Genomic DNA, 14,841 nt, shown 5'->3' on the forward strand with positions numbered 1-14,841 from the left:
CTCCTGCCACTGCAGCGCACTTGTCCGTATGACAGTAGAGTTCCGTAAGAAGGTCAGGAGGCGTTTTTTAATTGGCTCCTGACCCTGTGATTGGATCACAGTGATCGCAGGGTCACTGAAATCGGCTCCTGACAGGCTAACAGAGCTCTGCTGTCACATTGACAGCAGAGCGAATGGGCTGCAGGGACGGGAGAGTGGTGCAACCGGCGAGAGAGATGGGTCTGTGCAGCGTGTCGGTGAGCCCTATTTTTTTTTTTTTTTTACCAAGAAGTCTCTGGTCCTTAATGGACTCCTGAGGCAAATAAATAAATATTTCTTTACTTACCTGGTGCTTTTTCCGGCCCCTAGAAGTCCTTTGGGTCCCTCACTGCAGCTTTGGTCCTCCCCGGTGTCCCGTTGGTCGCCTGTAAATATCACTGACCGATCAGTGGCTCGGAGCTTCTGCACATGTGCAGGTGCATGCAAGTGTCCGCACGCGAATGTGCCCAGGTCATCGTGAATGCATGCGCGGAAGCACCGACCCATTGATGGGTTGGCGATACTTACAAGCAGCCAGTGGGACACCGGGGAGATCTGGAGTTGCGTCAAGAGACTTAAAGTGAACCTCCGGACTAAAAATCGACTCAGCAGCACTGAAAAGGCTTGGTGTTTCTTTAACAGTTTCACAGCATCAGAACTTTGTTTCTCTTATCCAAGCCTCATTTTTAGCTGCACAGAAGAAAACTGCCCGGGCATTTTTCCCCTGATGCTGTGCAAAGCATGATGGGATTTCTGATGTTGTTGCTCTCGCTCTGCTGTTTTGGTGCAAAAAAAATTTTCTTACATTTTCAATTTGACATTTGAAGCCTAGCGTGTGCAGCTGGGAGAGGTGCTCAGGAAACAGGACAGTTGGAACTGTGTCTCCTGCTCCCTGTCACCTCCTTTCAACCAAAAAGATGGCTGCCCCCATGACAAAGATGGCTGCCCCCATGAATCACAAACATTTGCCTGTTCTTTTAAAACAGGGCGAGTAAGATTATATTACCAATCTATTCTAATTAACATAACTAATGTAACTTAATAACAGTGTTTGTTTAGGCTGAAGTTCCCCTTTAATGGACTTCTAGGGGCAGCAAGAAGCCCCAGGTAAGAAAATAAACATTTGTTTCTTCACCTTGGGGCCCGAGACTTCTGGTATGGAGGTGATTAAAGGGAAGGTTAAAGCAAAAAAAAAAAGTGAGTTTTACTTACCTGGGGCTTCTACCAGCCTCATGTAGCCATCCGTGCCCTTGTAGTCACTCACTGCTGCTCCAGTCCCCCGCTGGCAGCTTTCTGACCTCGGAGGTCAGGGCCACATTGCATACATTTTTACGCATTCCAGCTAGTGCAGGAACAAAAATTTACGTGTTGCACCACTAACACGTAAAAATGTATGCGTTAATGTTCCTGCACTAGCGGGAATGTGTAAAAATGTACGCAATTCGGCCCTGACCTCCGAGGTCAGAAAGCTCCCAGCGGGGGACTGGAGCAGCAGTGAGTGACTACGAGGGCACAGGATGGCTGCATGGGGCTGGTAGAAGCCCCAGGTAAGTGAAACTCATTTTTTTTTTTTTGCTTGGACCTTCCCTTTAAACAAAGCGTGGGGAAGAAACCTCACACTCCGCTCTGCAAGAGGGTTCCCACCTATACCTGGGCCTCCTCTTCTCTTCCCACCGTCACTGCAAGCCTTTGCTAAATGTCCCAGTCCTCTGATGTCCATTTGGCTCACAGCTTCTGGCCACAGGAAAGCTTAGGAGGGGGCAGACCGGTCAGTTCCTCTCTCATCATCTTCTTGTAGTGTTGATTTCCAACAGGAGTGAGACGTGAAGGCCTTTTTGATGTCTGGAGGACATACTGCAGCGAAACCCACCAGCCACAACGCCAGGTGGAGCTCTAAATAACCAAAAACCTTCATTTGTAATATTTCGTATGCTCCTTATGCAAAAGAAAAATACATTTATTGAAAAAACACTACATAATGATTTTAATGAGAACCTGCGGTTGTGTTCTGGGGGTTTTCAGGGACCTTCTAGATGAGATAGGAAAAAGCACAAAGAGAGCCCCTTATGGTGCAGTAGGTTACGCTACCTTCTTAACCTCCCTGGTGGTTAATTTTTTTTGCCAAATGGGCAAAAATCCTTTTTTTTTTTATTCATGTAAAGCTACCAGAGTGGTAGCTACATGAAACACCACTAGAGGGCGCATGTGTCCCTCTAGTGCGATCGTCGCCGGCACTAATAGCAAACAGGGGAGCGCGTATATAACGCATTCCCGCTTGGCTTCTCCTGTCGCGTGGCGACGATAGGAATTACGTCATGGACGTCAGCCGACGTCCTGACGTCAGGCGCACCCGATCCAGCCCATAGCGCTGCCCGGAACTCATTGGTCTGGGCAGCGCAGGGCTCTGGCGGGGGGGGCCCTCTTTCGCCGCTGCGTGCGGGCGATCGCCGTAGAGCGGCGGCGATCGAGCTGTGCGCGCGGCTAGCAAAGTGCTGGCTGCGTGCACAGCACTTTGAATGGGGCAAATCGCCCCAATAGAGCCGGAGAAATCCTCCTGCGCGGCATAGCCCTAGCTCAGCTCGGGCTTACCGCCAGGGAGGTTAAATAAGTTCAGTAAAGGTGCCTATACATCAGACAATGTATGAGCAGATCGACCAAGAGACAGATCTCTCTCTGATCAGGGAGAGATTGGTTGCCTGCCCATTCACTGCAGACCAATTCCTGATCGATTTCAGCATGAAATCATTTGGTAATGGGCCTTGTGACGCATCTGCTGCCCCCGGCTCTGTCTCTGTGTTGCCCCATGCAGTGCTTTACCTGTCGGTGTCCTCTGTCCATATACATGCGCCCCACGTGGTTGCTGGCGTAATATGGACATCTCGCATGCCCATGTATACGCCGGCAACCATGTGAGGTTCATGTACGTGGGTAGTCAGCAGCAGACAGAAAGGTAAAGTATACTGCACCGGGAGGCACATTTTACACTATGGTGCACAGTGCTGGGGGTTCCTTCGCGTTCGTCCCGATATCGCATCTGATTGAGCATGTCAGCCCTACATCTTGCAGGCAGCATGTCCGATCGATACATGCAACCAATTTCCGCCTGAAATTGGTTGCATCGTCGATTGGGCATGCTCTTGGCAACACTGATTTTCATCTGATTATAATAATTAAAACGAATGGTCGATCGGCCACCAAGTTGCTTGATTTATGGCCACCTTAAAGAGAAACTGTAACCAAGAATTGAACTTCGTCCCAATCAGTAGCTGATACCCCCTTTTACATGAGAAATCCATTCCTTTTCACAAACGGATTATCAGGGGGCGCTGTATGGCTGATATTGTGGTGAAACCCCTCCCACAGTATGATGTCAGGACCATGGTCCTGGCAGTTTCCTGTGTGTGAACCTCGTTGCATTGTGGGAAGTAGCTGTTTACAGCTGTTTCCAACTGCAAAAAAAGCAAGCAGCAGCTACTTCCACTGACATCACCTGCTAGCAGTAAAAATGTCACCATGTGATAAATGTCAGAATGTAAATGAGAGGAAAGATTTTACAATGGGCAAACACTGACTAAATCATTTATACATAATTGTTGTAAAAATGAAGCACTTTTTTATTACATTATTCACTGGAGTTCCCTTTAAGTCTGTAGAGTGATACTCACAAATGTGGATTGCAACACTCGCAACCACAGTGTAATAGCCAGTGAGGAATACCCGTCCTTACTCGGGCTCTCGGGTCCTTCAGCTGGATGGGTCATGTTCCAATAAATATTGTAGAAAGCAGAAAAAAAAACTTTTAAAGTTTAAAAACTTAAAACAGACTACTCCCCCCCCCCCCCTTTCTCCAGTGGAATGGGGGGCTGCTGAACTAGTAAAGTAGGGTGGAGGAGGCACCCCAAAATACTTGTACAGTAGTGATCAATAGTAAAAAAAGAAAGCTTACCTCCATGTTAGGACACATGCATATATATGGGGTAAAAGGTCATTTATTGGTCAGGGGCAGACACTAAAAGATAATGCATTTCACATATTGAAGTCTGCTTCCTCAGATCAGTTAAATCAAGTGTCTTGTGGGTAGCCGCTTGTAAATCAAATGCTCCTGATTTACAAGCTGCTACCCACAAGGCCACTTGCTTTTACCTCCTTCCCCCTAAGTTAAAGGGACTCCGAGCACCTCTCATGGGCATAACCGCCGCAGCCCTGCCCCATGCGCGTCTGTCAGACGCGTATCTCCGCCTCTCCCCCGCCCCTCAGTCTTCCTTCACTGAGAGGGGCGGGGGAGAGGCGGCGATGCGCGTCTGATAGACGCGCTGGGAGGCAGGGCTGCAGCCGTTAGCCCTGCCTCCAGGAAGAGGGGAAAAGCGACCAAGTCTGCGACCAAGGTTTACGGGGGTGGGTTGGGGGTGAAGGGACCCCCATTAAGCCGCGGGATAGCGGCGTTTTAGCAGGGGCACACGTGCCCCTGCTATATGTAAGACCTGAAGCGAGATTTAGTCTCGCTTCAGTGTCTCTTTAAGCGAACGACTTCCAACCAAGTCGTGTTATGACCCCTCTGGAGGAGCCTCTTGCAATGGCCAAGCGTGTCACTTCCTCTTCCTGCTTCATTCAGTGATGCACTTCTCTAACAGAGAAGACAGGGGTGACCCGGAAATTATAACATAGCCAAGATGGCAAACGCGATTTTTAAATTGAAATCGAATGAAAACTATTTGGTTTAGAACGGCGATTCAGGCATCAAATGAAAGAGGAGAGCACAAGCTACAGAAAGGTATGCATCTTTAAGTACTTTGCAGTTCTGGTCGGAGTCTTAAAGGCATGCCCATGAGAGGTGCTCGGAGTCCCTTTAATGAGAACCTGTCCTGACCATGAAAGGTAAAAGATGAGTTATGGCAGCATTCATATCCCAATAATGAGAGATCTACTTGAAGTCTTCAGGGCCAGATTTCTGGAAAGGCCCTGGTCTTGGGTGGCAGCTGGCCAAGGGGCGGATGGATATGGAACAGGGGTTGCTGCAAATGTTGCAAATAAGGAGCAAGACATGGAAATAGGGAGCTGCTTCCCAAGGGGCCTGAATAGAACTGAAGGAGGCTGCTGTACATGAATGTTAGACATGGAAGAGGGGGCTGCACAAGGAATAGGAGGGGCTGCTGCACATGGAAGGGAAGTTGCAAGAAAGTTGGTCTAGCGGCGGAAAAAAAAAAAGTATAAATCTGGCTTTGGAAGGGTTATAATGGGAATGCATATACACACAGTAAAGTGCTCTGCGTGACTTTTGGTGTATACCTTCAGGTGTATAGAGGGTGACCACACTTGGTGGGTTGGCACCACCTTATAGGCCTTAAAGGGAACCTAAACTGAGAAGGGTATGGATTTTTCCTTTTAAAATAATACCAGTTGCCCGACTCTCCTGCTGATCCTGTGTCTCTAATACTTATAGCCACAGCCCCTCAACATGCATGCAGATTAGGTGCTCTGACTGAAGTCAGACTGTATTAGCTGCATGCTTGTTTCAGGGTGTGATTCAGCCACTATTGCAGTCACAAAGATCAGCAGGACTGCCAGGCAACTGGTATTGTTTAACAGGAAACATCCATATCCCTCTCAGTTAAGGTTCCCTTTAAAGAAGTCCTAAGGAAGTTTCCTCAGCAGTCAAGAAACAATTTAATTACAACATATTGATAATTGCCCTTGTTTCAATACCACCTCCAACCGTATGTTGGGGTACAAATACAGAAAATAATGTGTGAATCTGCATTCATAGTACACAAAGCGCACCGTTAAAAAACCGACTGGGGAATTGTATTACCATCCTCCAAAATGTGCACCTCCTCAGATATTGTTTACTTACTGTGCACCCGGACGAAGGGGTCTGTGTGATTACAAAACACTTTATTTTGGTTTATAGCAATGACCTTTTATCTGCCACGATGGCTAACCACTCAGATTTTTGTAGGACGACAGATGATTTACATATTCACCTATGATGCATTAGGGGGTTAACTTCTTGCTCATATGACACCGAGTATTAAATAACGTATGTTTTAGGAAGCAAAATCATACTTGGCACAATTTTTCAGTGGAGGTTATTTTTGGTTCTTTTTAGGTTACTACAAAAAAGTGAGTGGTGTAAAATCTCAGGAGGCCTCTTGCACACTACATGCAATTCCAATTTTTTATATGATCCGATTTTGGATTCCGAGTAAAAAGCGTACTGCATGATGCTTTTTCAATTGGAATCAAAAATCGGACATATAAAAAAAAAAAATCAGAATCACATGTAGTGTGAAAGAGGCTCAAGAATACCCTGTAGTGGTGGGGGGAGTTATAGTTATATACTCACCTCTGTAGAGGGATAGCTCTGTGGATTCCTTAGAGGCTTCCTGGTCCTCTCTGCATCCCTTCGTTCCACTTCTGTTCCCCCTTTGCAGCAATTCAACTTTAAAGTGAACCTCCAGACTAAAAATCCGGCATCAGAACTTTGTTTTTCTTACCTAAGCCTCATTTTTAGCTGCACAGAAGAAAACTGCCCGAGCATGTAGTAACCTAAACACACCATGTAAACATTCACGGTGCAGGTGGAAAATGAAAAATGCATTCTGGAGTGGCCCAGTCAGAGTCCTGACCTCAACACGATTGAGATGCTGTGGCATGACCTCAAGAAAGCGATTTACACCAGACATCCCAAGAATATTGCTGAACTGAAACACTTTTGTAAAGAGGAATGGTCAAGCGTTACTCCTGACCGTTGTGCAAGTCTGGTCTGCAACTACAGGAGACGTTTGGTTGAAGTTATTGCTGCCAAAGGAGGTTAAACCAGTAATTAAATCCAAGGGTTCACATACCTTTTCCATCTGCACTGTGAATGTTTACATGGTGTGTTCAATAAAAAAGTAATCAGCAGACTGCGATTGCCTATTATTGTGACTTAGATGAAGATCAGATCACATTTTATGATCAATTTGTGCAGAAATCCATATCATCCAAAGGGTTCACACTTTTTATGTTACTGTAGATGGACTACCAATGTGGCCAAATGATCCACCTGTCTCAATAAACACAATCTGATCAGACAGAGGCTGAATCCTTCTACACTTTACAGATAGATATTCAATAGCTTCTGCATGAAATCTGTTAAATATCTATCCTACTGCTCAATGCATTGCAACACTATGTGTGATCAATCGACTGCCACTCCATCTGATTGGCACCATTTCACACACATACATTTACATGTAAGCTGTAATTATTTATATTTCCAGCTTGCTAGCTAATTGTAGCAGGAAGTGGATTTACTGTAATTGACAGGAAGTGGATTTGATTGGTCCCTTGCCAAACCTGTATACAATTTGTATTCACCTCAAAATGAACATCTCACGGACCATCTCTATTATTCAGATATAAGGTGCAATGCTTCGCACCGCCCAGGTCTCTCTTATGCCACCAAAACACTTCTGACCCATGAAGGACTGGACCTGGGAAGATGCCCTGCGGTACAACGCTACTATGTTACCAGCAGGTCCTTTAAATCCTATAAGGCAGAGTTCCCCAACCCTGTCCTCAAGGCCCACCAACAGTGCATGTTGGTGGGTAATTAGTGTCTCAGCAGAGCCGATTACCTCTTTCCACAAGACATGCACTGTTGGTGGGCCTTGAGGACAGGGTTGGGGAACATTGCTTATATTGTGTGAGGAGGATCTGATAGTTTTCCAGCACATCCCACCGATCATTGGTTAGATTGAGATTAATGGAATTTGGAGGCCAAAGAAAATGGGATTCATGAGACCTGCTCCATACTGTAGTCCAGTTCTGATGCTCACATGGCCAATGTAGGTGGCTTTCAGCGGTAGATGGGGGTCAGCATAGCCCTCTTATTGGTCTGTGGTTGCACAGCTGAGATGCTGTGTGTTCTGACAGCTCGCTCATAACCAGCATTAAAAAACACCTAAGAGGGGTGGAAGCCTCTGTCTCCTGTAGACTTCTCACACCGTCCTCTGGACGTCTGTTGCCACTCACTGACCCCCAAAGTAATCTGACATACGCTTGTCGGGTTGGCTGCGCCCCTCTTCATGCACGAGTATAGACATACTGCATGAGTTTGGCCACGCCTTCGCAGTAAGGCGGAGCTACTTGTACAGGAGCAGCTCGAGGCTACAGCGCAGGTGGTGCTCCTGCATGAAGAGGATACTGACCCGGATTTTACAGGGGGTCCCGGCCAGGAGGACATGGGAAGCCTCTGGCTGGGAGCACACTAAGCAGTGCAGGAAACTATGCGTTTTTTGCACTGTGATTTTATTTTTTCTTTCTGCGTTTTTGGTGCATTCGTTTATTTATATATTAATATACCTAATCAATGGAATAAATGCATTCCTCTGTGTTTCCATTGAGATAAATGTGTTTTACATGCATTTTTGAACAATAAGTTGTGCATTTTTAAAAGCACAAAATGAAAGACCCACATATACTGTATGTGTTTTTAAATGAGGCCCATAGACTTATTATCTGCAAGATGCTGGTGTTTCTGCCTAGTGTGTTCCTAGCCTGTACCGGATTCAAGATTCAGCAGCTTCCTTCTTCTCAGACAAGTTTGTGTTTTGTCCCCAGGCCCGCCTCAGGTACTCTTTAAGCACAGCCGCTCTTCTGTGGGATCAGAACAGAGGTCGGCCTCCATGCTCTGCACACTGAGCCCGTGGAGTCCTTTGTTGTAACGCGAGGCGTGCAGTGCAGTAGTACATAACCAGCATATAGTCAGTTGCAGTGAAGCATACTTTGTATGTATTGAAGGCGTTACATCGCCCATATATAACGCACTATGCCACATTTCCCTTTCGTTGCCATCTGTTCTTGCAGGATGTGCAATGCAATGGTCCAAAAAAAAATATAAAAAAAAAAAAATATGTACCATGATTTGCTTTATTTTATTGAACATGGGCAAGCAGCAGGAACAACACTGAACAAAACCGCAAAATCCTATATAATAATCCCTTACTGTCCCTGCGTCATCATTTGTCCCTGTGAAAACTGAACTGCGCATGTGTGCGCAGTTCAGCCAGCTCGCTCTGTGCTGTCCCTGTGGTTGCTAGGGCAACAGGGACACAGCGCAGAGCTGGGAGGATGACGTAGGTAAGGAGAACGATGGGGCCTGGTGTGTGCGCGCTGTGGCGGCGGTGACGGACCTAGATGACCAGGATTGTCAGTTTGTGTTTCATTCCCCCTTCTGATTGGCTGTGCCATATATAGAGGCGGAGCAAAAAGTAAAAGGGGTATAGAGGTGGCCATCTTTATTCCTGCAGTTTGTTAGTTGTGCTGATTTTTTTTTATTGGCCACACCCACACATTCTTTTACTGAAAAGAATATTTATTTTTTAAGGTTCATGACAAAATACAAACAATAGAAAAACATAACCATATCTGTTCTGTAGTTCTGTTGAGGGAAAATACATAAAGTTGAAGCCCATCTCCAAGGATTTTTTTTTCCCTGTGACGCCTTTTCTCTCCCCAACCCCAAGTAACCCCCATACTGAGTTCTGAGGAAATGTAACTTCTGGGTCAGCATTCGGGCAGCCATGAAGCCAAAACCACTTGGCTCTGCACTGTCACCTGATTGGTGCTCGGTCCTCGGCTCCTCCTCCACACACACTGCCGCCTGATTGGCGCTGTACCTGACTCCTCCCCTCCACACACTGCAGCCTTATTAAAGCTCCGTTCGACTCCTCCCACCCCCACTGCCGCCTGATTGGTGCTGTTCCCGACTCCTCCCTACACACACAGTGCCCTATCACCTGATTGGTGTGCTATACCTAACTTCTGCCCCCACATACATTGCTGCTCCCTCTTTGACTTTACAAAAAACAATGTTGCCCCCCACCCCGATTGCAGCAGAGAAAAGGCCCAGCGATACTTACTGTCCATTCAGTAGTAATGAGTTAGGGTGGGACCTACTACAAACTGTGAATCACTATCACAATTACAAGGTGCTTGCGCTATTTGTTTCTGCATTTTTTCGGCGTGATTTCTGGTGGCTTCCAGCAGCATTCTGGAATAGTAGTGGTGTTGGTCACCTCCATTATGTTTCATTAACTATTTCACATTCCTGGACGTGAAACTCACGTCCAGGAAGCCATGTGCGCTCCTGCGCGTCCACGCAGCCGATCGCGCGCGTGCACGCGCGCGATCGGCCGGCGGTTTGTTAGCCAGTGAATCAGTGAATCGGGCAACGGTGCCCGATCACTGATTCCTCTCCCCCGCAGAAAAAGCGACAGCTTCTCTCGGAAGCTACGCTTTTTCTGCCTCCTATGTCGCTCTAAGCGTACGTGGTACGCTTAGAGTGACGTCACTGTAAACAACTCATGGCTGCCATCTTGTGGCCAAAAAGTAAACTACATCTAAATGTTAAATAAAAATAAAAATACACATATATTTACAAAAAAAATACAATTTCAATCCCACCCTCCCAAAAATACCCACATAAAATGTTTAATTAAAAAAAAAAAAAAACATTACAATTAAAAAAAAAAAAAAAAAACACAAATATTTACCTAAGGGTCTAAACTTTTTAAATATCTATGTAAAGATGAAATATTTCTTTTTTTTTTTTTATTATAAGCTTGTAAATAGTGATGAATGCAAAATGGAAAAAATGCACTTTTATTTCCAAATAAAATATTGTCGCCATACATTGTGATAGGGACATAATTTAAATGGTGTAATAAACGGGACAAAATGGGCATATACAATACGTGGGTTTTAATTATGGAGGCATGTATTATTTTAAAACTATAATTGCCGAAAAGTGAGAAATAATGATTTGTTTCCGTTTTCTTCTTATTCTTCCTTTTAAAATGCATTTACAGTAAAGTGGCTCTTAGTAAAATGTACCCCCCAAAGAAAGCCTAATTGGTGGCGGAAAAAACAAGATATAGATCAGTTCATTGTGATAAGTAGTAATAAAGTTATAGGCTAATGAATGGGAGGTGAACATTGTTCGGATGCATGAAGCGAAAAACGACTGAATGCGAACTGGTTAACCTAACACTTTTAGTACCGACAATTCCAAAACGCTGCTGGAAGCGCTATAGTGGGCCCCAGGCTTTCGGGTAATTGCACCACCACCTTACAGATGTCATCAGAGGAGGCCGGCGTACTGTACCAGCCCCCACCTACAGATGCCGACAGGGACCTGGATGCTAGCCACAGCCTTACATCACTTGGTGTCCCATTGAGTATGGGGAGGGAGGGGGGAGCACCAATTACTTATGTGGGGGAGGGGAGAGGTATGCAAAACTTGAAATCCTGCAGATGGCCTTTAATTAAATCACTAAACAAATGTGCCAAGTTACACAGCCATAGATTATTTGATGCAATTAACGAAACAGCAAAATAAACCCATGGAAATGGGAGATGCAATAAAAATGAAATAGTGCAAAAGGCGGGGGCAGTAGAGAGGGACTGAAGGGTGTAAGTGATACGATTCGCACGCAAGTCACAGTTAGGCCAGGAGTCCACTGCAGATCTCTAATCGTTATTGCAATCAGCATTTTTGTTAGCGTTTTTTTTACAGTGATTTGTGCGCTTTTAGAAGCAGATTTATTCTAGTGCTAGCAATCCGTAAATTGATTGTGATCAGATTGGTCCTGCAAGATGCACTATGTACAGCTGCCATTGTTTCTGGGTAGTAAAAGCACTGCAGAATGGCTTTGTACATCGATTCAAAAGCGATTTGGCAGCTTTTCTCTACAACATTGAATCACAAACGCTTCAAAAAAAAAAAAATGCTACAGGACCCATGATTGTGAGCGGGCCTAATCGCAATCTCTCTAGTGGGTTCACCTCCATATACCTTCATTGGTGTAGCACGTTTTGTAATCACTGCCAATTAGCAGCGATTCCATAGGGCAGCTGGAATCACTGTAGTAGGCCTCTAGTCTTACTGACCATCTAGCGACAGCCAAATTCCAAGCAGGATTCAATACAAAGAGGTTTATCAGGACTATCAAACAACTAAATGGAACCGTTAAAAACCCATCGAGGGAAAAATCCCATTATGTACTAATTAGACTACAGATTGATACATTCATCACTATAGGTTGGGTGTTCTGCTGGTATATAGCAGAGAGGAGTGTCTGGGCTGTAGGATCCTCCCCCTGTCTGGTATCTAGTGGACAGGAGTAAAATCTGTCTGGGCTGTTGGATCCGCCTCCCATTTGTTATCTAGCAGAGAGGCGTCTCTGTACTGTATGATCCGCCCCCCCGTCTAGTATCCAGTGGAGAGCCGTGGAATCTGTCTGGGCTGTAGGATCCGCCCCGTCTGCTGATGCGTTGGAGGAAGGACTGATGTCAGCGGTCACGCTGTATGAAGAATGGGATTATCGGGTCATGTGTTCAGGATTCTCACTCCCCCCTATACTTGGGGGGACGCTTCTCCTGGAAGGCCAGCATCCCTTCTGTACGGTCCTTTGTGGGAATAACCTACAAGACAGAACATTGTCTGTGAACTTACTGGAAACAGATACATGAAAATAGTTTTGTTTGCATTGATTGTATACAACTAAATAAAAAAGATCATTTTTTTGAGAGACTTATCACCTAGGACGAACCACAACAAAGCATGCCACAAACAGATTAACTAGTAGCATGTGACATGTTTCGTGGTATCAGGCAGGTGCCTGCGATATGAGAGTCTATAGCTTCGGCCACCTATTTTATGATCAGGTTATTGACTGAAGACAAATTTCACATCACCCATTTTCCAGCAAGTACTGTATGGTTTAACCACTTAAGCTTGAAGCGTTGTTTATTTTTTGCATCTGAGCAACTTTCACCTCCCATTCATTTCCCAATAACTTTATCACTACTCATCACAATGAATTGGTCTAGATCTTGTTTTTTCTGCCACCAATTAAGCTTTCTTTGGATGGTACATTTTGCTAAGAATTATTTTATTCTAAATCCATTTTAACAGGAATATTATGAAAGAAATGGATTTTTTTTTATTATTTCTCAGTTTTTGGCCATTATAGTTTGAAATTAATACATGCTACCGTAATTAAAACCCATGTATTTTATTTGGCAATTTGTCCCGCTTATTACACCATTTAAATTATGTCCCTATCACAATATATGGCGCCGATATTTTATTTGGAAATAAAAGGTGAATTTTTTCAATTTGCGACCATCACGATTTACAAGCCCATAATTTAAAAAATTATATTAATAAAAAGATAAGTGTCACTGCATCCAGCAGTTTTGTCCGTGTCCCAGGATTTTTGTTACTGCGCATGTGCGCAGTAACTGACAGCTGGGACCAGGGAGCTGGACGGGCGAGCGAGGTGGGCAGGCTCGGCGGTTGCGTGCGCGCGCATGCGCACTGGCGGCGGTAGCCATAGACCTAGAGCCCGTTTTTAAACGGGCTGGGTCTACTATTTATATTAATATACTCCTTTGACATGCATATTTAAAAAGTTCAGACCCTTAGGTAACTATTAGGGGTTTTTTTGTTTGTTTTTTTAATTGTACTTTTTTTTATTGTATTAAAAAGTGTATGTGGGTAATTTTTGGTGTGGGAGGTAAACAGCTACGGTAATTTAAAAAATGTAAAAAAAATGTGTTTTTTAAAATGGATGTGGTGTGTAGTTTTATTATTTGGCCACAAGATGGCCACAGTGAAAAAGTCCTGGAAGCGTGATCGTACGCTTCCAGGATGAAGAATGAAGACGGGGAACTTTTTGAAACTCAGAAAATCTGATGAGACACTGTCGGCTCTTCGATCAATGAAGAAGATCTATAATCCCTTTCATTGATCACTGGGCTAACGGCCGGCGGCGGGAGCACGCACGGGAGCCCCCGCGGGAGTGCGCGTAGCCCGCGGGAGTGCGCGCAGCCCAACTGTACGAGGATGTTTGTGCAGTTGGGGTTAAGTGGTTAAAGAGGAACTTTATCCAAGGATTGAACTTTATCTCCAATCAGTAGCCAATACCCCCTTTCCCAGGAGAAATCTTTACCTTTTCTCAAATAGATCATCAGGGGGGTCTGTATGGCTGATGTCATGACCATGGTCCTGACAGTTTACTGCCTGTGACCCTCTTGCATTGTGGGAAATAGCAAGTGGTTCCATCTGCCAAGCAAGCCATATCTCCCTCTGTGTTTAGTACTCTCCGTAACAAACATACAGATCACCTGGCAGGACTAAAGAGGTCACCAGCAGTAATACATTGCAGAATGTAAATCAGGAAGAGGAAAGATTTTACAATGGGCAAACACTGTCTAAAAAAATCTATAAATGAATAGTGCAAGCAATATATTCATTATGTTATTTTCACTACAGTTCCTCTCTAAAGAATACAGGAGAGGACATGTGACATGATGAGATAGACATATGTATGTACAGAGCCAATCACACAAATAACTACGCTGTGTTCCTTTTTTATTTCTCTGCCTGAAAGTTAAAAATCAGGTATGCAAGTGACAGTTTCTGTCTGGGTCAGGACCGGGTCAGACTACAGCGTAACCCTCACTGATAAGTAATAACAGCCATAAATAAAAAAAATAAAAAATAAAAAAAAAAAACCACCCTTTCCTGGCAGGAAATGGCTTCTAAGAGCAGGAAAGAGTAAGAAGGGTCATAGATTTTAGCTCTGGCATACTTCAATGCATGTGTCATTGAGCAAAAACAATAAAACAGTAAAAATTGAAAAAGTAGATTTGGGATTTCAAAAAAAAAAAAAAAAAAGCATTATTAGGAGGATATTTTAGGAGGATAGATACAATTGTTTATCTCATCAGTTTATTTTCACATTGTGTTTTCCTTTAACCTATAGCCGACCG

General features: G+C 44.6%; 1 protein-coding gene across 1 annotated transcript in view; it reads right to left on the reverse strand.

The window, feature by feature from the left end:
• Nucleotides 1-10,673: 10,673 nt before the first annotated feature.
• The window catches only part of ECHDC2 (enoyl-CoA hydratase domain containing 2), a 54,580-nt gene continuing 50,412 nt past the window's right edge, over nucleotides 10,674-14,841 (reverse strand). Inside the window, exon 10 of the mRNA XM_068238982.1 lies at nucleotides 10,674-12,486. Coding sequence (XP_068095083.1) covers nucleotides 12,409-12,486 — 78 coding nt within the window. The 3' untranslated portion in view covers nucleotides 10,674-12,408. The remainder of the gene's footprint in view (nucleotides 12,487-14,841) is intronic.

This window comes from Hyperolius riggenbachi, chromosome 6 (assembly GCF_040937935.1).
Source record: "Hyperolius riggenbachi isolate aHypRig1 chromosome 6, aHypRig1.pri, whole genome shotgun sequence".
NCBI lineage: Eukaryota > Metazoa > Chordata > Amphibia > Anura > Hyperoliidae > Hyperolius > Hyperolius riggenbachi.